At 51.1% G+C, this 24,182-nt stretch overlaps 1 protein-coding gene across 3 annotated transcripts in view; it reads left to right on the forward strand.

Annotated features, from left to right (window-relative positions):
- The window catches only part of SNX29 (sorting nexin 29), a 605,150-nt gene that overhangs the window by 71,341 nt on the left and 509,627 nt on the right, over positions 1-24,182 (forward strand). For all 3 annotated transcript variants that reach the window (XM_042240185.1, XM_042240184.1, XM_027961912.2), the window contains exons 5-11: positions 248-428; positions 3,760-3,830; positions 5,392-5,640; positions 7,604-7,979; positions 18,179-18,297; positions 21,595-21,670; positions 24,002-24,084. In XM_042240185.1, coding sequence (XP_042096119.1) covers positions 248-428; positions 3,760-3,830; positions 5,392-5,640; positions 7,604-7,979; positions 18,179-18,297; positions 21,595-21,670; positions 24,002-24,084 — 1,155 coding nt within the window. The remainder of the gene's footprint in view (positions 1-247; positions 429-3,759; positions 3,831-5,391; positions 5,641-7,603; positions 7,980-18,178; positions 18,298-21,594; positions 21,671-24,001; positions 24,085-24,182) is intronic.

Below are 24,182 nucleotides of genomic sequence, written 5' to 3' on the forward strand. Positions count from 1 at the left end.
GCTTGTGGGATCTTAGGTTTCCTGACCAGGGATCGAACCCAGGCCACGGCAGTGAAAGCCCTGAATCCTAACCACTGGCCTGCCAGGGAATTCCCTGGGTAGGAGGGGTTATGTTTATTTTGGGTATACTCTCCGGTATCTTCCTTTTCCTTGCTAAGAAGTAACTCTTTTATCACCATCAACACGGCCCCTGGATGCTCCTCTGCACGCGATGTGCGTCCCACGGCGTGGTCCCCTGTCTCCACAGAGCCCGTGTTCTGGTTCTACGTGAAGGAGGTGCTCAGCAAGCACGAGCTACAGCGCTTCTACGCCCTGCGCCACATCGCCTCGGATGTGGGCCGTGGCCGCGCCTGGCTGCGCTGCGCCCTCAACGAGAACTCCCTGGAGCGCTACCTGCACATGCTCCTGGCTGACCGCGGCCGGCTCAGGTACCTGGGCAGGGCGGGGGAGCGGGTGCCCCCAGGGCGGGTGACCATTGCAGGATCTGCCTGCCTGCGTCCGGGACGGCCAGGTTCCCCTCTTCCAGCCCCAGCTTGTCTGGCTGGGCCGTTGGGCACAGTCCACCAGAGACCAGGTGAAGATGCCTGTCGGGCTCCGTCCACGCAGCAACTGCATGCAGCAGGCACTCAGTAGATGCCTGTTATTAATAAGGCCTGGGGTGTGGCGTGAGCTGTTGTCTTAGGACACGTGTGCCCCTCTTGGCAGAATTTTAGCTGTTGTCTTAGGACACGTGTGCCCCTCTTGGCAGAATTTTAGTCTCGGTTTCTTTCAGATCCAGACTTTCTTGCTCTTTAGAAGTCGGGTGTTCAGTGCCCTGCCTCTTGCCGTGTATCTCCTGGCACACTCGGCACTGGATGGTTCTTCTGGCCTTTTTTCGTGTTTTTTTAAAGAGGTTTGTTGATCTCAAACTGATGGAAAGTAACGGGCGTTTTAAGTTGAGAGAAGTTGTTTGTTATTAGAAACAACCCCTCCCATCCTTTTGTTTTCTTTTTCTCTTGATCATACAGTTTATTCCATCAGTTAGTAGAGGCGCGGTTGCGCTGCCGTAACAAGCATTTTGGAAACCTCAGTGGCTTGAGACCACTAGGTCTGTGCCTTCTGCCTGCTGCGTGTCTGTCGTGGGTTGAGGGTCTCATCTCAGAGACCCAGGCTGACAGAGGCACATCTCTGCATGTGCTTTCTGGACTGCCGAGGCAGACAGGGGGCTCTGGCTAAGGGAAACGCTGGCCCTCCAAGCTTCTGCCCACCGTGAAGCTTCACTTCCATGCATATTTTATTGGCCAGCAAGTCACACCGCCATGGGCTAGCTCAGCAGGGTGGGCGAGGTATGGTTATTCCACAGCGATAGGGAGAAGGCACTCGATATGTATCAGTGAGAGTGCAGGCGGCCACCTTCCCTTCAGGGACGTTTGATGGATGCTGTAGAACCCGCTGGGACAAGACTGAAATCACTCGCAAACTGCATAGACGAAGCCCTGCTGGCGTGTCGGTGTGTTTTCCTGTCATTGTGCCTGTGTGCCGATCTTTATGACTTCTCTCTCTGTCTCCCTCTCTCCACCCCTCCCTCCCTGTCCCTCTTCCTCCCTCCTTCTCTCACGTTATTATTTTCCCTCTGAGACGGGGGGACCAGACGTGCTGTTTTGTGTCACGTGATGGTCCACAGAGACAGTGATCAATTCCGCCCCGGCCCCTTGAGTAACTTCCACATCCAGCGGTGCCCAGGTCCTCAACAAGGAAGTGTCACCTAATTCAGTAAGCTGGCATTTGTTCCATCAGTGCTGGGGCACATTCCTGTGATTTCCTACGTTGCTGTGCGTTCCCTGGCTCAGGTCTCCTCTGCTGTTTGTTCTGCTGCTCGAGGTCATCCTTCTTCCAATAGTTTAGGTGTTCCGGTGTTGGGTGTTCCAGGCTTGTGCACTAAGGCTGTCAAAGATACCCTTGAAGTTCTCTTATTTGATGTGGCCTGTGATACAGCCTGTCCAGCTGTGTGTTCAGACCCTGTAGCGATGAAAAGGGAGGGATGGGGGCCAGGAAGACTGGCGATAGCAGTACCCACACGGTGCTTAGGACTACTCATGTCTGAGCTGGGAGGCTGTGCATGTCCGTGGGTACCTCTGAGCACTAACCAGCTTTCACGAAAGAAAACACACATGTTTTTTGGTTTTCTGGCGGCTCAGCGGTAAAGAATTTGCCTGCCAATGCAGGATAGGCGGGTTCAGTCCCTGGATCAGGAAGATCCCCTGGTGAAGGAAATGGCAACCCAACTCCCGTATTCTTGCCTGGGAAATCCCACAGACAGAGGAGCCTGGTGGGCTGCATATAATCCACGGGGTCGCAAAAGAGTCAGACATGACTAAGCGACTAAACAATAGCTCATGTTTCTTAACAGTAGTTTTTTTTTTTTTTTTGCGAAGCTCTTTCCAGCAGATTATTTACAAGTGCCATCTGCCATCCATATCCCCAGGTTCTGCATCTGTGGACTCAACCAGCCATGGATTGAGTGCTGTGTTTAAGACCTTTGGCTGGTTGAACCCACGGTGGCAGAATTCGCAGATTTGGAGAGCTACCTGTATGATGCTCTTGTATGTAAGCATCCTCAACTTTGGTATCCATAGTGGGTCCTGGAGCCAATCCCCCATGGATGCTGAGGGACAGGTGTCCTTCAGAGTCGTACTCTCAGTGTCAAGGTTGAATGCGACAGTGAGCAATAGATGGGAATCTGCTGTTAAGACTCACCGTCGTACTTTGCTGAATCATTAGCCTCTAAATCAGTGTGGGAAAACCAAGTTCATTTACATGCAAGAAAACTGGCTCCAGTCTGTAAAGAATCACAGTTTGGGGAATCAGAGGTCTGACTGCACTGCCAGCTTGAAGATACAGCCTGTGCTTCCACTGACTTCTTTGCTAGGTTGAGTCTGTTGACAATGATGTCTGTCTTTTCTTTCTCTGTTGGTTGTATTCAGTCATTTCAGCAGCTATGTATCCGATCTTTTGCTGAACTCCAGGTCACCCATCACTGCCCGTGCTTCAGTGAAGTTGAATTTTGACTCCATTGGTTTAGAGTTCTCTGACCTGGTGGGGAAGTCAGAGATGAGGATATTTACTTGTTAAACAAGCTGGGGGTCGGCTAAAGAGCTGGGTCGTGGGGCTGGGAGAGCTGCCTTTGAGCCCAGGCTGTACCATTTATTGCTGAAAGACCTTGGAAAATGAGATGTCCGATTGGCCTCTACAACTGCCGTTTAGGTCTGTGGGCTTTTTTAGCTTCCCAGCCCATTCCAGGGGGTAATTTGGGCTTTTGAGATTGCTGCCCAAACTGGTGTTACATACAGATGCCTCGGTTGAAGGGCCCAGGGAACTAAAATTTCGTTCTGAAATCGTCTCTTCTTGTGTGTGTCCACTCGGGGGTTCCTGTGGGCTGGCTTGGATTTCCTGTCTTATTTCTTAGAAACGTTGCTTGAGGGAAAGTCACCACTGTCTGTCCCCTTTTCCTTTCTGTTTCATAAACAGTGTGTTTCCATCTCATGCCTGTCTTGGTACTCTCAGGCCCTAACGATCTCAGGGGACCCATGAGGAAGTTGTAGGGTATACATATTCAATCCTTTGTTTATAACCAGAAGACCCAGCAGCAGAGACCCTGCATGGCCACTTTGGCGTGGATAGGCACGAACTTTCCAGGGAGCCGTATGAAGGAACTGTCTGGCTAACGGATGCTGAGAACGCCGGTTCAGAGCATTCCCTCTCTCTCTTTTCCATGTGCAGCACGTTTTATGAAGACTGGGCTTTTGTCATGGATGAAGAAAGGTCTAGCATGCTTCCCACCATGGCGGCTGGTAAGCTTGGCCAGGGTCAGGGGTGCGGGGCGGGGGGTCCTGTGAAGCTTGGTGAGCAGAGGAGCTGCCTGGGAGTGAATGTGTAACTCCACGGGGTGCTGTGGGTTCCCCGTCCCTCACTGAATGAAAGGGCCACTCATCACTCGCCACTATCCTTCCTTTAGTGGTGATGAACACTGAGGCCATTTATCTAGAATTGTGATACCCTGGCTGGGAAAGCGTGGGGTTGCAGGGTTTTGGCTGAGGCTTTGCAAGTGTGAGATAAAGATCCAGGGAACTGGGGGAGGAGACACGTCTTGGAAGCCTGGCTCTCCCTCCCTCTGGCAGGTGGCCTGAGGCAGATCCGTTGAGTTTTTTACCTTTACCTTCCACTTCTGCAAGGTGGGAATCCTGATGGCACTGCAGTCACATTGATAGGGTTGTGAACGAATCAGATGAGAGAGTCAGTATCTGATTTGTCCTGGTGAGAGCCCTGCCTTGATCCTAGTTGACGAAGTATAAAATTGTCTAACGTTTGACTCTCACTCAAAAGGGGAATGCAACAGAAGTGGGTACCTTGCTTCTTTCTTCCAAATCCTCTGTGGCCTCCCCTTTCTCTCTTTCCTGAAAGTTTTCACTGAGTCCCACCTACTGAGTTACATTAGGCTTGCCCATTGAAGAGGAAAAGTCAGATGACCTTGATGTTGTACATAGGTCATAGGAGACCAGTGCGCATTTTTGCCTGAAGATGTAATGGACATGATATTGGTGCACTTTTTTTTTTTTAATTGGAGGATAATTGCTTTACGGTGTTGTATTGGTTACTGCCATATGACAACATGAATCAGCCATAATTTTATATATCCCCTCCTTCTTGATTGGAGAAGGAAATGGCAACCCACTCCAATATTCTTGCCTGGAGAATTCCATGGACAGAGGAGCCTGGTGGGCTCCAGTCCATGGGGTCGCAGAGAATCGGACATGACTGAGCGACTGTCACTCACTCCCTCCCTCCCTCTTGATCCTCCATCCCCCTCCTCCTATCCCACTCTGCTAGGTCATCACAGAATGCCAGGCTGGGCTTCCTGTGTTTTATAGCAGCTTCCTGCTAATTACCGATTTTGCACAATAGTGTGTATATGTCATTTTTTGATTGATTACCAAGCTGATTTTGGTGGGTGACGGTCTTTAATACTCTGTAAGAGATGCTGTTGTCCCTGTTTTATAGGTAAAGAAACTGAGGCTCAGAGAGGTCGTGAATGGCTTGACCAAGGTCTCAGAGCTACTGAGTGCCCAGGCAGTCTGACCCCAGAATTTAAGCCTTCCCCTCCCCATGACTGACTTCTTATTTGCATTTGTCTTCCTGACAGATAGGGAGAGACTTTGGAAGACTTAGCTCTCATGATAGCGGTGTCTCCTGACCCCAGTTTTGTGGGAGTTTTTTGTTTGTTTTTTTAAGTCACCATTTGAGACAAGTGTGTACCCTCTTGTGTCCTCTAACGTCTGCAGCTTGTTTATTGTGTTGGAATGTGACTGTTGAATAGCAGACACTCAAGACTTTTCCCTTTTCGGGGGAGGGTAGGTCTGAACTCCATACTCTTCGCAATTAACATCGACAACAAGGACTTAAACGGGCAGAGTAAGTTTGCTCCCACCGTCTCGGACCTCTTGAAGGAATCCACGCAGAATGTGACCTCCTTGCTGAAGGAATCCACGCAAGGAGTGAGCAGCCTTTTCAGGGAGATCACAGCGTCCTCGGCTGTCTCCATCCTCAGCAGAGCTGAGCAGGAGACCGACCCCCTGCCGGTGGTGTCCAAGCACGTCGGTGCTGGTGAGAGAGGACGGGCCGGGCAGGGTGGTGACTGGGGGTCGGGTGGGGATGAGATGAAAGCACCAGGGAAGTGGAATCCGATACACTGGTATTTTTCAGTTCACGTTTGTGTTTGTCTTTCTTACTCTTATTCACTCAGAAGGGTGCTGAGAGGCTTCCTGGGACGTGAAGATGACAGGGTAGCCAAGCCAACAGCTCAGTCAGAGCAAACCGAGAGGGAGGGCATGATGGTCACGTGAAGCCGGAGGAGGTTGCCCCTCCTGCCTTTGTCCCTGCGTCCGTTCGTTCGTTTAATTATCCTTCTGATCAGTGGGATGAAAGCCCAGCGTAGGGTGCTATGGAGAACGTAGACTGTTGAGGGGGTGACGTTTAAGTGGAGGCCGGGGAAAGAGAGGAGGTGGTTGGCTTTGACTCTAGGCTCTGGGGAGGCAAAGGAAAGTGGATTCAGTTCTGATTAATTTCGTAAGAAGTTTTACAGTGCCCCTTGAACCTTCTGGGACATCCAGAAGGTTCCAGCAAAACAGGAAATTTTGGGTATAAGGGCTTAATCCTGATATTCTCAAATCCCTTAAATAAGGCAGTAATCATGATCTTCCCTTTGGAGTTATTAATGATGGGGAAGCTCAGAATTCTATGAAGTCTTTGGTATACACTGGCTTTCTCCTTTTTTTTTTTTTTAAATTATTAAATAATTTTTTTTGGCTGTGCTGCAGAACACGTGGGGTCTTAGTTCCCTGACCAGGGATCGAACCTATGCCCCGTGCACTGGAAGTGCAGAGTCTTAACCACTGGACCACCAGGAGGGCCCACCCTCTCCTTCTTGAGCAGAGATCTCATGCAAATGACATGGACTGTTGGTGACTGTACCAGAGATGGTGGGATTTGTACACCCAAAGGAGTATCTTTTCCGTCCATTTTGGGAACTCTGCTTTTGACATTGTCTCCAAGTTGTGACACACTGGTGATACATCACCATGTCACACCTTAGTGGATGGATTTGTCTTTTTGGAATTGGCTCCAAAATGCTTCACACCCAAGGTTGATGATTAAGATGAGTGAACAAGCTGGCTCACCTAAGTGCTAAGCACCAAGGCAGTCTTGACTTCTGTTTCAGTTTGTCTTTGCTGTGTAACAAACAGCTCCAGAATGTAGTAGCTTAAAACAGACAACCTCAGTTTATTCCTTTTTGTGAGTCTGTGGGTTGGCGGGATGGTTCTACTGGTTTCACCTGGGCTCCCTCATGGGGCTGCATTCAGCTGATGACTGAGCTGGAAGGTCCAAGGTGGCCCCACTCACGCATCTGGAGTTGGTGCTGACTCTTGGCTGGGGCATCTCAGTTTCCCCTATGTTAGCCTCTTGTCCTCCAATAAGGTAGACTGGCTTCTTCTGTGGTAGTTTCAGGGCATTATTGCATGAGGGTAAGCCTCAGCTCTAGAACTCACACATTTGTTATTTCTGCCACCTTCTGTTCTTAAAAACACAGCACTAAGCTGGCCTAGCGTCAAGAGGGTGGAGAAGTAGGTACCACCCATGATGAGAGCAGTCCTGCTGAAAAGGGGCATCTTGCAGGGTTGGGAGAAACTGGGGCTGTTGAACAATCAGTTATTATCCCCAAACTGATTTTCTTGGTCTCATCTCCCAGCCATGAGAATGTTTTCCAGAGTGAACGGGTAAAAATCATTTCAATTATGATTCATCTTTTGAATCAAAGTGCTTGGAAAGATTGCTTAGAAGGAATGGTTGTAATGTGTGCTCTGTGACGTATTTCAAACCAGAAGTAGAGGTCTGTATCCATTTTGCTTGGTCTTGCATAGACAGATTCCACCCCCTTCCCAAGGATTAAAAAAAAAAGATCTGAGTTTATCTTCAATTTTTTTTTTGAGTAGAATAGTAAGAGATTTTCCACAGTCTAGAGGCAGGATGGGTCAATCACCGCTTTTTCTTATCTCATATCTTTTGCCAGATGCCAGATGTAAACGGGAGCGGAAGAAGAAAAAGAAGGTGACCAACATCATCTCATTTGATGACGAGGAAGATGAGCAGAGCTCTGGGGATGTTTTTAAGAAGATCCCTGCGGCGGGGGAGAGCTCAGAGGAGAACTCCGACCGGTCCTCGATCAATATCCTGTCGGCCTTCGAAAGCCCCTTTGGGCCAAACTCTAACGGAAGTCAGGGCAGCAACTCTTGGAAAATTGATTCTCTGTCTCTGAACGGGGAGTTTGGGTACCAGAAGCTGGATGTGAAAAGCATTGATGATGAAGACGCAGACGAGAACGAGGAAGACGTGTACGGGAGCATGCCGGGAAGGAAACGTCCGGGCCACTTGGAGTCGCCAGAGAAGTAAGTTCCACCTGAGAGCTTCTACGAAAGGGTAGTAGGGGACTTCCCGGGTGGTCCAGTGGCTAAGACATCACCTTCCAGTGCAGGAGGTGTGGGTTCGATCCTTGGTCAGGGAGCTGAGATCCCATGTGCCCCAAGGTCAAAAAACCAAACGTGAAAAACAGAAGCAATATTGTGAGAAAGTCAATAAAGACTTTAAAATGGTCCGCATCTCAGGAGTCTGCCTGCCAGCGCAGGTGAAACGGGCTTGATCCCTGGTCTGGGAGGATTTCGCCTGCCTCGGAGCAGCTAAGCCCATGCACCACCAGTGCTGAGCCTGTGCCCTAGGGCCTGAGAGCTGCTAGCTGCAACTGAGCTGTTGGCTGCTGAGCCCGTGGACTGCAGCGATTAAAGCCTGCACCCCCTGGCGCCCGTGCTCCGCAACAAGAGAAGCCACTGCAATGAGAGGCCCAGGCACCACAACTAGAGACAGTGCAGAGTAGCCCCTGCTACTAGAGAAAAAGCCCACGCAGCAACAAAGACCCAAGTAAATAAGTTAAAAAAAAAGATCCACAGCAAAAAAAAAAAAAAAAAAAATCAAACCTTAAAAAATTAAAAAAAAAAAAAAAGGTTGGGGGTGGTACACAGGCTGCTGGCTCTTTGTGCAGTTTTGGGTGATGTTAGACTGCAAATGTTTTATTTGTTTGCGGCATCTTTCGTTATTCAGATCTTGATTTTGGGGGAAGGAGCATGAACTTACTTTCTCCTGAGAACTAAGTGGAGGGGACGTATATATTATTGGAAGGTACTTACAGCATTGGTGTCAAGATGTAAGACCTGAAATTCTTGCTTTGTGTTCATGTCTTTCATTTTATAACTTGAATTTTGCTTGCATGTCTTACTTGCCACCAGCCCAGGAAGTTCAGGAAAGAGGCAAGGTATTTTAGAGAACAGTCTCAGGCTGGTAATATCTGTGTTTATTTGCAGGGTAACTTGCCTGCACTTATCGCCTTAACACTGGGGCTGTAGTATGTTTATACCTTCAGGAGGGGCTTGATGCAGGTGAACGTGTGAAGCAGAAGAGCAAAGTCAGGAGATTGAACCTTAGAATCATGACGACCCGGGCTCTCATTTACTAGCTCCGTGGCTTAGTTTAGACTAGGACGGACAAGTTTCTTCACCTCCCAGAGCCTCAGGCCTCCCCTGAGATCTGAGAGAACAACAGCACGTGCTTTGTCGAGTTGTTGTCCCGTCCGTGGGACCCTGCGAGTGAGGCCTTGGGCACTGGTGCTGGCACGTCGAGAAGGACAGCCCCGCAGCGGTGGCTGCTGTGGCGCTGTAACCCTTGTAATCATTCCTGTCCTTGTTCTTTCCCTCCTTCTTGACCTTGCTGGGTCTTCATTGCAGTGAGGGCTTGTCTCCAGTTGCAGAGAACGGGGGCTGCTCTCACTTGCAGTGCACAGGCTTCTCACTGTGGTGCCTTTTCTTTTGCAAAGCATGGGCTCTGGAGAGTGGGCTCGGTAGTTGCGGCGCACGGGCTTAGCTGCCCCGTGGCCTGTGGGATCTTCCCAGACCAGGGATTGAACCCACTTCGCCTGCATTGACAGGTGGACTTTTAACCACTGAGCCACCAGGGAAGTCCTGCTCTTACTCTTGATGCTGAATCAGCTAGTGACCTCTTCACCCGAGCTCTGGAGTGTGCAAGCCTCCTAGTCACAGCCGTCTTCAAAACCAGCTGCGAAAGTGCGCAGTGAAGAGACCGAGGCCCCATGGGGGGCCGAAGAGGCCAAGTGGCCTCCAGTCCTATGCTTGGCGTCTCCCTGTGTTGAGTCAGAGTTTTTCTTCTTTCTAGTGAGACTGCCTGTTTTTGTCTTCGATTTTTATTCTTATCCTCATTCACGTGCCTGCTTATGATAGGAGCGTTGCCTCTATCATCTAGGAGAGGCCAGATGCAGCAAGCTGCAGACATGCTGTATCCTAATACTTAGACTGGTCCCAGGGGTTCGTGGGTGTCACCCACTTGATGGATGGAAGAACCAGATTCTTTAATGCAGAGTTGAGATTTGTCAAAGCAATGGGCAAGACCAGGATTAAGGTTAGGTTGTGCTGGCTCCAGTTTTTTTCCTGCCCAAGGTTTTTCCTCCCCCTGCTGTATGTTAGGGAAGTCCCACTGTGGCATTGCTCTTGCCCATTGGGTATGGAGGATTTTGCACCTGGGTCCAGTCTTGTGAACCATGCTGTTAGAGTTCTCCAGAGAAACAGAACCGATAGCGTGCGTGTGTGTGTTTCTGCATGTGTATGTTTGTATGTCTTCATCTACAGAGATCTACTTTAAGAAAATTGGCTCATGTGATTGTGGAACTTAACAAGTCTAAAATCTGCAAGGTAGGCCTGCAAACTGGAGGCCCAGGGAAGGACTCAGTTCGAATCTGAAGACAGTCTGCTGACAGAATTTCTTCTTCTTTGGGGGGAGAACGTTTGTGTTTTTCTACTGAGGCTTTTAACTGATTAGGTGAGACCCCCCCCCTGACTTATGGAGGGTGATCTGCTTTACTTGCCCTCTCCTGACTTACATTTTAATCTCATCTAACCAAATACCTTCCCAGAGACATCAAGAATAATGTTTGGTCAAATATTTGGGTACCGTGGCCTAGCCAGTTTGACACATAATGTTAACCATCACGCCTGCCTATGGTTCTTCCCCTGGGCCTTTTAGGAAATGCCATTTGCATTTTCTGTCACCCTAGGCAAGCGCATCTCCCTAGTTGCTTCACTCCATGAGTCGGTTTTGTGGCCTAGACAGTTGTTTCTCTTTCTGCTGGACCAGCGCCAGTGAGGGGAGGCCAGCTTGTGAGCCGGGGCAGCCGCCGGCATTGTGATGTGTGAGCCACAAAACAGTGCAGCCTGACCTTTGCAGGCTTGGCCCTCCGATGCTGCTGGACCTCCTGTGGACTATGGACAGCTGCTCCCTGGCATAAAGAGGGGATCTCGAGCCAACATCCTGCAGAGCATCTTGGGGAAAGAGCAGTGATGAGATGGCCTACTGAGTAATGCTTTGATTTTGCTTCTAAGCTAGATTCATGTGAAAGGTCTGGGAACCTGGAGGGCCGAGACTTTGGAGTTTAATAGCGCGGCCAGGTTTGTGGGAGGAAAGGGGCCAGGCCGGGAGAAGCACGTGCTGGGTGGCAGCGGCCTCTGGCAAAGTCAAATGCTCTGATTGTTTTTCATTAATAGATGTGCTGTTGGCCAAATACTGGGTTTATACCTCCATGTGCCAGCAATTAAACCACTTCTTGGATGACTGAGGAAAGATCTTGTGCCTCCCACCTCAGTATTTATAAGTGGTTCAGTTCAGCTCAGTCACTCAGTTGTGTCTGACTCTTTGTGACCCCATGAATCCCAGCACTCCAGGCTTCCTTGTCCATCACCAACTCACGAAACTTGCACAAACTCATGTCCATCGAGTCAGTGATGCCATCCAACTATCTCATCTTCTGTTGACCCCTTCTCCTCCTGCCTTCAGTCTTTCCCAGCATCAGGGTCTTTTCCAAGGAGTCAGTTCTTCGCATCAGGTGGCCAAAGTACTAGAGCTTCAGCTTCGCATCAGTCCTTCCAGTGAATATTCAGGACTGGTTTCCTTTAGGATGGACTGGTTTGATATCTTTGCAGTCCAAGAGACTCTCAAGAGTCTTCTCCAACACTACAGTTCAAAAGCATCAATTCTGTGGTGCTCAGCTTTCTTTATAGTCCAACTCTCATATCCATACATGACTACTAAAAAAACCATAGCTTCGACTAGACCGGCCTTTGTCTTGTTTTGTTAAAAAGTTAAATGTCCTAAAATGGTCTTTGCTTACACACATAGATCTTCATGTTGTATACAATGAAAACAATAGAAACAGGAACTTTTCTGCTGGTCCAGTGGGTAAGGCCCTGTGCTCCCAAGGCAGGGAGCTCCCAATGCAGTGCTCAGCTTTCTTTATGGTCCAACTCTCACATCCATACATGACTACCGGAAAAACCATAGCTTTGACTAGATGGACCTTTGTCGGCAAAGTAATGTCTCTGCTATCTAGGTTGGTCATAGCTTTTCTTCCAGGGAGCAAGCGTCTTTTAATTTCATGGCTGTAGTCACCATCTGCAGTGATTTTGGAGCCTGAGAAATAAAGTCTGTCACTGTTTCTGTTGTTTCCCCATCTATTTGCCATGAAATGATGGGACTGGATACCATGATCTTCTTTTTTTGAATGTTGAGTTTTAAGCCAACTTTTTCACTCTCCTCTTTCACTTTCTTTCTTTTTTTTTTGGGGGGGGATTTATTTTTATTTTTTATTTTTTTTATTTTTTTCCTCTTTCACTTTCATCAAGAGGCTCTTTAGTTCTTCTTCACTTTCTGCCATAAGGGTTGTGTCATCTGCGTATCTGAGGTTATTGATATTTCTCCCGGCAGTCTTGATTCCAGCTTATGCTTCTTCCAGCCCAGCATTTCTCATGATGTACTCTGCATAGAAGTTAAATAAGCAGGGTGACAATATACAGCCTTGACGTACTCCTTTTCCTATTTGGAACCAGTCTATTGTTCCATGTCCAGTTCTAACTGTTGCTTCATGACCTGCATACAGATTTCTCAAGGGGCAGGTCAGGTGGTCTGGTATTCCCATCTCTTGAAGACTTTTCCACAGTTTGTTGTGATCCACACAGTCAAAGGCTTTGGCGTAGTCAATAAAGCAGAAAGTAGATGTTTTTCTGGAACTCTCTTACTTTTTCAATGATCCAGCAGATGTTGGCAATTTGATCTCTGGTTCCTCTGCCTTTTCTAAATCCAGCTTGAACATCTGGAAGTTCCTGGTTCATGTACTGTTGGAGCCTGGCTTGAAGAATTTTGAGCATTACTTTGCTAGTGTGTGCTGCTAAGTCACTTCAGTCGTGTCCGACTCTGTGTGACCCCATAGATGGCAGCCCACCAGGCTCCCCCGTCCCTGAGATTCTCCAGGGAAGAACACTGGAGTAGGTTGCCATTTCCTTCTCCAGTGCATGAAAGTGAAAAGTGAACGTGAAGTCTCTCAGTCGTGTCCGACTCTTAGCAACCCCATGGACTGCAGCCTACCAGGTTCCTCCATCCATGGGATTTTCCAGGCTAGTGTGTGAGATGAGTGCAATTGTGCGGTAGTTTGAACATTGTTTGGCATTGCCCTTTGGGATTGGAATGAACACTGACCTTTTCCAGTCCTGTGGCCACTGCTGAGTTTTCCAAGTTCTCTGGCATATTGAATGCAGCACTTTCACAGCATCATCTTTCAGGATTTGAAGCAGCTCAACTGGAATTCCATCACCTCCACTAGTTTTGTTCATGGTGATGCTTTCTAAGGCCCACTTGACTTCACATTCCAGGATGTCTGGCTCTAGGTGAGTGATCATACCATTGTGATTATCTTGGTCATGAAGATCTTTTTTGTACAGTTCTTCTGTGTATTCTTGCCACCTCTTCTTAATATCTTCTGCTTCTATTAGGTCCATACCATTTCTGTCCTTTATCGAGCCCATCTTTGCATGAAATGTTCCCTTGGTATCTCTAATTTTCTTGAAGAGATCTCTAGTCTCTCCCATTGTATTGTTTCCTCTATTTCTTTGCACTGATCACTGAGGAAGTCTTTCTTATTTCTCCTTGCTATTCTTTGGAACTCTGCATTCAGATGGGTGTATCTTTCCTTTCTCTCCTTTGCCTTTAGCTTCTCTTCTTTCCTCAGCTGTTTGTAAGGCCTCCTCAGACAACCATTTTGCCTTTTTGCATTTCTTTTTCTTGAGGATGGTCTTGATCACTGCCTCCTGTACAATGTAACGAACCTCCGTCCTTAGTTCTTAAGACACTATATCAGATCTAATCCCTTGAATCTATTTGTCAGTTCTGCTGTGTAACTGTCAGGGATTTGGTTTAGGTGGATTTGATTGATAGGTGGTAGCTTTTCTTGTTTTTGACTGTGCTGCGTGGCATTTGGGATCCTTGACCAGGGACTGAACCCATTCCTGCAGTGGAAGCGCAGGCTTAACCACTGGACTGCCAGGGAAACCCCTGATTATTTTTCTTAAGAAAGAATAATGCCTTTATTATAAAAAGGGGTTTTCCTGTCACTTTATATGTGCTGCATGAAACCAACAGGGAAGTGCGGTGAAAACATAATTCGAAAAGAACTACAAGCCTGAAAAAAGCTGCATTTAAATAGCAATTATGTAGACGCAGAGTGAAACCAGACCCTGCACTTTGCCATCATCTTCATCACATTTGAAAAAGAGAATTAGGTGGAGGGCGGGCCTGGGTGAGTGCCCTGCCAGGACGGCTGGCTGTCTGTGCCCTCCACGGTCAGCATCTGCCAGACACACAGTAGGCATTAACTCGTACAATGATCAGGCCAACCCTCGCTCACATCATCCTGACCGAGCATCGGCCACGTCCACAGCCTCTGGGGAGAAAGTGTGACACAACGTCAGGAGCCTTAAAAATGTTCCGTTGCTGTTCTTCAGTCACGCAGTCGTGTCCGACTCTCTGCGGCCCATGGACCGCAGCACTCCAGGCTTTTCTGTCCTTCACCATCTCCACGTCCACTGAGTCGGTGATGCCATCCAACCATCTCATCCTCTGTCGTCCCCTTCTCCTCTTGCCCTCAATGTTTAGTCCCCTTGACTTAGTGCTGTGCTGAGGACGGAAAGCTGTGCTGAGGACGGGTCTCAGGACAAAGGCTGTTGCCTCCAGATGACAACGTGCTGATTTAGAGACAGTGCAGGGGACCTGACCAAAAGGTGCAGGCACAGAGGAACCACTCACAGTGAACAGCGGAGTATTTCATAGTTCAGATCTGAAATCTTAAGGTTCAGGATCTTAAGCATCTTAAATGGCATCTGAGAGTATCCACATAGTGTGAGGATGAACTTATACATTGAATGAAAAAAGGAAATTATAAAAACCTATATTTAGTTGTGTTACAACCTCTTAAAGAGAAGTATGCAAGTCAAGAAAAAGACACTGAGGCGATCGTGTCCAGGTCAGTCATGTTTTGGATAATGTGCCTTTGGGTATGTTATTTTCCCTTTCCTCTTTGGGCTTCTCTGGTGGCTCAGATGGTGAAGAGTTTGCCTGCAATGCAGGAGACCTGGGTCCCATCCCTGAGTCAAGAAGATCCTCTGGAGAAGGGAATGGCAGCCCACTCCAGTGTTCTTGCCTGAAGGATCTCTTGGACAGAGGAGCCTAGCGGGCTGTCGTCTCTCGGGTCACAAAGAGTCAGACACGACTAAGCAACTAACACTACCCTCCTCTTCGTGGCATTTTCTAGTTTTTTTTTTTTTTTTAAAGTATCTTCTCTAATGAAAAGCAACACCCATTCTAGTGTTGGCATTGTATTCTGAATTGGTCTCTGCCTCAGGAATGACTTCAGTGTAATCCCTTTTTGAGATGGGGGTCCCTTGCCCACTTTTATGTGGATCCGAACCTCAGCTGGTGGGGCCTGACTTCACCTTGCGCTCTGCATGTGTAGTTGGAAAGTGGCAAGATGTATGTCCCCTTAGAAACAGCAGAGTAGCGTAGAAACATACCTACTGCCATATGTAAGCGAGATAGCCAGTGGGAATTGGCTGTATGACACAGGAATCTCAACCTGGTGCTCGCTGACAACCTAGAGGGATGAATTGCGGTGGGAGGTGGGAGGGAGGTTCATGAGGGAGGGACCATATATATTACCCGTGGCCATTTCATGTTGATGTGTGGCAGAAACCAGCACAACATTGTAAAGCAGTTATTCTCCAGTTAAAAATAGATAAATTAAAAAAATTGCCAAAGTAAAGATTCAACAACAAGAAAAAGCAGCAGCGGGAAACCCCACCCGCCTGGAGCCGGCACAGCAGCCGAGAGAGGACTGTGGTTTCGTAGCCGTGTCCCGAGGGGCACCCTGGCCGCCTCTGGGCGTCTGTCTGGGAGCCCCCCTGGTTGCCAGCTGCTGGATCGAAGCCCCGAGCAGGCAGGCAGTTCTTTACCGATTTAGAGGCAGAGCCACGTTCACCCCAGCACCCAGCTCTGCTGCGGGGCACACAGGCAGGGCGCTTCCTCTCCCATGCCTCACGGAGTGCCTTACCTGCAGGCCTAAGTCACAGAGCTGGCGAAAGTCTGTTAAGGTCACTTCTCCCTGTGTGTCTTGCTGAATGTCACATGTGTGGCCAAAAGCTCCAGGGGACTCGAAGGAGAATGGCTACAGGACAGGCCTTAAAGGAAGAGTCGGCAGGGACTTCCCTGATGGCAGAGTGGTTAAGAATCTGCCTGCTAGTGCGGGGGACACAGGTTCGATCCCTGGTCCAGGAAGATCCCACACGCCGTGGAGCAACTAAGCCCCGTGCCCAGCAACTACTGAAGCCCTAGCGCCCTAGAGCCCATGCTCTGCCGCGAGAAGCCACCATGTGGGCAGCCCGGCCCCTCAGTGGGGCATAGCCCCCATTCACCACAGCTAGAGAAATCCCACGCATAGCAATGAAGACGCAGTGTAGCCATAAATAAAGAAATAACATTTTAAAAAAGTTTTAAAAAAGAGCTGGCAAACTAGTCTGTTGGCCAAATCTACCCCCAGGCCAAGAATGGCTGTTAAATTTTTTAAAGCTTTGTAAACCAATCAAAAAAAAAAAAAAGTATACTGGATGAGATGGTTAGATAGCATCCCCACCTCAGTGGACATGAATTTGAGCAAATTCCAGGGGATGGTGAAGGACAGGGGAGCCTGGCGTGCTGCAGTCCGTGGGGTTGCAAAGAATTGGACACAGCTACCGAACAGCCACAGTGGCCACAGAGCCTAAAGTGTTGACTGTCTGGTCCTTTTCAAAAAATTTTTGTTAATCTCTGCTCCATATGAAAGAAATATATACATCGTGTATCGTGATGGGCAGTGGCCAGGAGACTCATAGTAACTGGATCTGGAAGACCTGGGCTGGAATTCTACCAGCCTTGGTCCTGGCCAGGTGATAGACTTGGACCAGTCGCCTGATCTCTCTGAATTGTTTTTGTCCCCTCTTTTTCCCTCCCCATCCTCTCCTTTTCCTTCCTCCTCCTCCTCCTCTCTGCCTCCCTTCCTCCATTAAGTAGCTATGACTATGGTCTTCTTTACATCTGATTTATGACATGAGTTTATAAACCTTCAAATCCTGCACAGATGCATCTTGGTATTTATCAGTGTTGGCTTCTTGCCCAGAAGTAGATGCTGCAGTGGGCAGATACTTTCTCAAACCCATGTAACCGAACCAGCCTGGCATTACAAAGGTCGAACAGGCTAGTTTGGCAGTGGTGGGTAAGGTGACACTGTAACAGATCATATGAGCCTGGTTAATATTCGAGCTGACCCCCTTTCTTGGAAGTGGCCCAGACACAGTCTGGTCTGGTTCTGTCCTTTTACTCCTGAGAGTTTGAGAACCAGTGAGGCAGAGGGACACTTGCTCAAGCTTACTGCAGAACCCAGAGCCCATGGGGCCTCCTCTCGCTTCAGCCCTGGCATGTGCCGCCCCCCACTTCCATCCCTGTTCCCCCCTCCACCTCCCCTCGTGGCCCCAGCGCTTCCCTCCCCACTCACTTCAAACCTCCCTTCTTCATAGAATCTTTCCACCACCTTCCCAGCCAGCCCCATGGACCTGAGCTGCCGTTTCTCACTTTGTTGTGGGATCATATGTTTCATGTCAGGCTTCCCAGGTGGTGCTAGTGGCAGAGAATCCACCTGCCAGTGCAGGAGATGTAAGAGACGTGGGTTCGATCCCTGGGTCGGGAAGATCCCTCTGAGAAGGGTATGGCAACGCACTCCAGTATTCTTGCCTGGAGAATCCCTGGAGTCTGGTGGGTCACAGAGTCTGGTGGTCACAGAGTCAGACATGACTGACGTGACTTAGCACGCACGCACATACTTCATGTCTGCACCCCCCAGCAGACTGTAAGCTCCGTGAGAGCAGGGTGGACCTTGCTGGCTGGCTCTTCGCCAGCACAGTGTGTGTGTGCACGCGTGTGTGATGCATGCACGCGCGTGTGTGTTCACTGCCTGGCAGGTAGGAGGGGCTCAGTACACATGGGCTGAAAGAGTGAGCGCAGGAGGGCCGGCTCCTGGCTCCCGCCCTGGCCCCCTCATGTTCTCAGCCCCTCCCGGCCTGGGGGGTTCCCTGGGGGGGCTGGGTGGGGCCCTGACCCGCAGCTGTGTTCTCTCCCCCAGGCCACGGGATGGGGGCGCCTGCCTCTCCCAGATGCACAGCTGGGCCCCGCTGCAGGTGCTACATGGCCACGCCGAGGTGCTCTTCCCGGTCAGCGGCGTGGGCTCCTACGGGCCTGCAGGTGGGTATCTCCGGTTCCTCCCTGCCTCCCGCGTGGGCTGTGGCCAGAGCAGTGGCAGGAGAGGCTGGATCAGGGGTCACATCTGTGGGCAGGGGTGGGGGGAAGGGAGGCAGGGAGGCTGGGGCTCAGGGCAGGCAGCCCGTCTCAGCAGGGGAGCCCCAGTGGCTTTGGCTTGTCTCCTCGCTGAACCAGGGTATTTTGCGGAGCTCTCGCCTGAGGGGGTGTTGGCCTGTCACCCGGGAGCCCCCAGGCCCGCTTCCTTCTTATTGGTGATCTGTTGAACTTGCAGATTACAAATGGTGACCATTATTTTTGCCTTTCAGGAGGAGGGAGGTCAGAACCTTTAGCTCTAAAGACCCTCGCACCCTTAGCAGCTGAGGGCTTGGGGGTCAAGGGAGTAAGCTTGCCGAAAAGTGGGCAAGCCTTTCTGGTCCGTTCCTTCTGACTTAGGGGGCGCACGTGTGGTTTGTTATTATTTTCTTTAGCTAGAGCAGGTCGGGTGGTGGGTGTCTGGGTGAAGGTGGGAGTCGTGGCTGAGCCCGGTGCTCCCGGCGGGGTGGGTGTGCATGGCGCCTGGCACGGCGGAGCGCTGGGTCGTTCCGGTGCCCCTGCAGCCCCACCGTGTCGGCGAGGCCTCCCCGCACCCGCAGTGTGGGTGCCCCTCTTGCCCTCGTGGGCCCAGGTTTAGGAAGCCGTGGACGGTTGTGAATGGGGGCCCACCGGCTGCTCAGGAAGCTGTCGACGTTCTGAGCCCGATGACAGACGGTTGTCATGGTGCCGCGTGAGGAACAGAAACCCCCTCAGACTAGCTCGGGGAGGGCGGGCCCGTGCCCGGGTGCAGTCGAGGCTGGGGGGCGCGGCGGTCACCTCGAAGTTGCTGGGGGTAGGGGGGTGGGGGCGGGGCAGGTGGCCGCCCGCGAGGCGGTGTTGCTGGTGTGAGTGACCGCCGTCCGCCAGGCTGGTCTCCTCTCCGGGGAAGTGTGGACGGCGGCGATGAACTCGCGGTGCTCGTCAGGGTTAGCTGAGTCCCTCCTGACCGCAGCCCGCGAGGAAGGGGAGTCACTGTTCAGACGTGGGGCGGAGCTCCCCCGAGGGAGCCTGAGAGCAGAGGCCGGGCACGCAGGAGGGCCCGGGCAGGCGCCCTGCTGGCTTCGTACCCGTGGGGTGACGGGGGGCGTCCTGGGGCCCGGCCTGGCCTGCAGTCCTCCTGGTCCTGTGCCCCCCTTCCTGGAGGGGGTCTGCCCCCTCTACTCTCCCCGCTGGCCGCTCTGTGTTCCTTCAGCCTTCTCCCCCTCCCATCTGGTCTGTACCTGGCTGAGGTGCCAACAAAGCACCTTCTGTACCAACCAGAGCTTCTGTCTGGGTCTCGGGTGAAGCCCGGGGCGGGCCGGTCTGGGAGCCCCTGCCCTCCTTCCGCTCGAGTGACCAGCCTGGGTCCGAGCCCCCGCAGCCTGGGGACATGGTCACCTCGCCCTTGCCCGTGCAGGGGCAGTGCAGACTCGGGCGGAGTGTCTGAGAAGTGGGGGTGGCTGGCAGGAAGTAGGTGGTCCTCACGTGTGTCTAGGACCCCTGGAGGGTTTCCAGGGCTTGTTCACAGCATCTGAGTTGGGGTCCATGCTCCTTACTCTACTCCCCACCGACGGGCCTTTTGGCCGGGTCGTGAACTGTCGCTGGGCTGGCGTGTCAGGCTGCCCCTAGGGCTTGGCTGTGTGCTGTTCATGTTGGGGTTTAGTCACCAACCCCGGTGTTCTGGCTGGCCTCTGGGATCCACGCCGGGAGGCGTCCCCCGACCTGGCAGGTTTCTCTCAATCCCTCCTCCGGCTGTCAGCCTCGCAGACCCAGAGGCTCCATCTTGTCCCTGGTGAGTGGACCCCGAGCTCCAGCTGGTCTAGACCGTCCTCACCAGGGATGCTGGGTGTGAGCCCGTCTGCCAGCTTTTTGATTTACTATAGTAATGAAGCTGCCAGAAGTCTTGGAAGCTTGTGGCAGCGGGCACACCCGCTGTTGGTGGGAGCATTGCACGGGCAGGCGTGTTATTCTCAGGCTGCTCACAGATGCTAGAATCAGAGCTGGAGGAGCCGCGGCCCGGCGGGCGTGCCACTCAGATCCCGGCTCTGCGTAGCTCAGGGAACTCAGTGCTCTGTGGTGACCCAGAGGAGAAGCAAATCCAAAAAAGGAGGGAATACATATGTATATGTATCTCAGATTCACTTTGCTGTGTAGTGGAAACTGACACAGCATTGTAAAGCAACTAGACTCTAATAGAAATTAAGAAGAATAAGAGGTGGGGGTGAGTGGAGTGGCTTCATGAGGACAGCGGGTGGAAGGGAAAGCGAGAGAATGCTTTTCCTCGTAGGATTCCCTTTTTCAACCCTTTACGAGCCGGGAATCTTGAGCAGAGCTAGGTGAAAACGGACGAGGTCACAGGACAGATGGCTTAGGGAGCGGGACGGGCTCTCTTCCGTCCCCTGTCCCGACCCAGGCCTTGACACGCCAGGACTTTGTCTGGCGCGCAGGTGTTCTCCTGAGTGACATTGGCCTTGATGTCCCCCAGCGGCACGGATTTTGCCCTTTTTCCCAGAAAGAGACAAGAGCAAAAGCCAGTACATCTCTGAAGGCCCGTGCTGCCTCTTGCCTGTTGATAAGATGACTTATGGCCTTCCGTCTTCCAAATGCCTTTCCCGCTTGCTGCAGGGCTCTTGAGAGAGTGGCAGTCACCCGGTTGTGACAGGGACACTGCTGCCCCCGTGTGGCCGTCTCCAGACATTGCAGGCGGGAGCCCTTTTTGTCTTACAGCTGATTTATTATTCTCCGGTTCTGAGGTTGTTTCTGGATATGGACTTCATGCATAATTCCAGGTGGCTCAAGATCAGAAAGGTTAATAAATAAAGTCATAGGGAATGTAGTCAGTACTATTGTAATAACCGTGGGTGACAGATAGTTGCTGGATTTATTGCGGTGATCAATATGTAATGTAATCAGTTTCTAATATAAATGCTGAATCGCCATGCTGTACACCTGGAACTGATAAGAGCATTGTGTGGGAGCCATACTTCAGGGAAGGGAAAAAAAAAACTGAAGTGGGAGAACAGGGCCTCCAGCCAGTGACTGATGCCAAGTCTGAGATGACGGCCGAAAAAAATGAAACGGGCGGCAGATGAAAGTCCAGCGTGCAGATGGGGAAGGCCTTGCATGCCAGTTAGCAGGCGAGTCAGTGTCTGCCCCGTGTCCTGTCTCATGGGGGAGCTGAGGGTGAGGGCAGAGCCCTGACTGTCTCTGCGGCTGCTGTCTGTGCAGATGCCCCCCTCGGGAGCCTGGAGAACGGGATGGGACCCGAGGACCACATCCTCCCGGAGCCGGGACCCCGACACAGGTGAGCGTGCAGCCCCCACCCCTGGCTGCCTCTGGGGCCGGCTGCCCTCTTCACAGCTCCGCCTTTCTTCTTTTCGAAAGTCCCTCTGATGGGCTTGAAGGGCAGGGCCTCACTTCACAGGGATTCAGTCCAGTGTTGGTCTGACATCCAAGGGCACCAAGTGGCCAAAGGTCTCAGGCCCGAGACCTGGTGTCGGTCACATTTCATTTGCTACCACCTTTACTTTCCTTCTTTGGGGCATGACTAGGTACTTCCACTGTCGTAATTTGCTTGACTTAATATTTGGCAATAAACCATTGGACAATTTTAGTATTACACTTTACAGTTTTAGTATTATGTAATATTTAAACCTGGGGAAGGAAATGGCACCCCACTGTAGTATTCTTGCCTGGAAAATCCCATAGACAGAGGAGCCCGGTGGGCTGCAGTCCATGGAACTGCAAAGAATCAGACAGCTGAGCACACACACACACATAATATTGGAACCCCTTTGGTATCAGGTATTTGTGAAGCCCCTAGGGCTTCTCCGGTGGCTCAGTGATAGAGAATCTGCCTGCAGTGCAGGAGACAAGGGTTCGATCTCTGGGTCAGGAAGATCCCCTGGAGGAGGAAATGGCAGCCCACTCCAGTATTCTTGCTTGGAGAATTGCTTGGACAGAGGAGGCTGGCGGGCTGCTGTCTGTAAAGTCGCACAGAGTCAGATGTGACTGAAGCGACTTAGCACGCACGCACCACATCAGGCTGTTTTTTTTTAAATCAAATCCAAGTATCTCAAGGGAAAGCTGAGCTGTTCACAGTCATGGACGTTAGGTGGCGGAGCTGAGATGGACCCTGAGGAGCCCCTGCAGCCACTGCGATCTTCGCTGCCCTTACAGCGCTCTCCTTCCTCCTTGGCTTTAATTTGGTGTCTCTGAGATACAGTGTCTGTGTTTTCAACCTTGGCCCCCGGGTGTGGGCGCTGTTTCCCTCCACCCGTGCTTGGTGCTCCAGTCTCGCCCTGCTTTCAGAGAGGCGCTGCCTGTAGGAGGCTTGTACAAGTTAGTGCGGTGCCAGGAAGGGTTGGTGTCAACACGCAGGAAGCATCAGTCCTCCCAGTGAATATTCACGATTGACTTCCCTTAGGATTGACTGGTTTCATCCCCTTGCTGTCCAAGGGTCTCCCAAGAGTCTTCTCCATCACTGCAGTTTGAAGGCATCAGTTCTTTGGCGCTCAGCCTTCTTTATGGTCCAACTCTCACATCTATACACGACTACTGGAAAAACCATAGCTTTGACTGTATGGGCCACTGGGTATTCCCCTAGCTGTGAAGGATTATTTTTCCATGTTGCAAATTCTTGTCGCTGTACAGTCAGTGCTCGCTATTTCTGGTGGTCATGTTCTCTCAAGACGGAGCCATTGCTCCTAGGTCCGTAGGACTGTGTCTGGTCACATTTTGGTCAGTGGATCACTAAGGACCTTTGTTTTCTGTCTGCTCCTATTTAAAGACATCTCATCTAACATCTGCTGTTGAGTCACTGACAGGGAACTCGTGACCAACAGCATTGTCACCATGTATGTGTGTGTGCTAAGTTGCTTCAGTCTTGTCTGACTCTTTTGCGAGCCCATGGACTGTAGCCCACCAGGCTCCTCTGTGCATGGGATTCTCCGGGCAAGAATACTGGAGCGGGTTGCCGTGCCTTCCTCCGGGGGATTTTCCCATACCAGGGATCCAGCCCGCATCTCCCGCATTGGCAGGCGGGTTCTTTAGCACACGGCACCATCAGGCTGAATAGAGGCTGCCTCACAAAGGTTTCTTCCAAGAGGCACCGCACAGTCCTGTGTTTAGTAGCAACAGACAGCACTTTGGGCTTCCTAGGAGGTGCTAGTGTAAAGAACTTGCCTGCAATGCAGGAGATGTAAGAGACTTTTTGGTTCTATCCCTGGGTCAGGAAGATGCCCTGGAGGAGGAAATGGCAACCCACTCCAGTATTCTTGCCTGGAGAATAATCCCATGGACAGAGGAGCCTTCCTGGCTACAGTCCATGGGGTTGCAAAGAGTTGGACACGGCTGCAGCAACTGAGCACGCGCACACGTGTACGTGTTCACGCTTGACCATGTCAGCCCCGAGAGTGTGGAGTTCTGGGGTTACAGGTAAACTTCAGGGAGTAGGCGAATGTCCAGATACGGAATCCACACGTAGAGAGGATGGACTGTGACCTCAAAGGGCCGCCTTCCTTTCCTTGGAGTCGGGAAACCTGAGTGAGCTCAGTGCCGGCTGCGTTTGTTTTGAATGTCGAGGTGGCGTGTTTTAAGTTGCTGACTCTTAACTTCCCTCTTCTTGCCTTTCCAGTGTGGAAGCGAGTCCTCCAGGCCAGGAGAGTCCTCTGAGCAGCCTGTTACCTTCTGCCTCGGTGCCAGAGTCCATGACAGTTAGTAAGTACTTTCTGGGCAGCGTCCGCCATCCCTGGCTGACCCTGGGGCCTGCACATCCTGGAGGCTGTGCCTTTGTGCTGGTTCTTGCATGACCGCGC

This window comes from Ovis aries, chromosome 24 (genome assembly GCF_016772045.2).
Source record: "Ovis aries strain OAR_USU_Benz2616 breed Rambouillet chromosome 24, ARS-UI_Ramb_v3.0, whole genome shotgun sequence".
Lineage (NCBI taxonomy): Eukaryota > Metazoa > Chordata > Mammalia > Artiodactyla > Bovidae > Ovis > Ovis aries.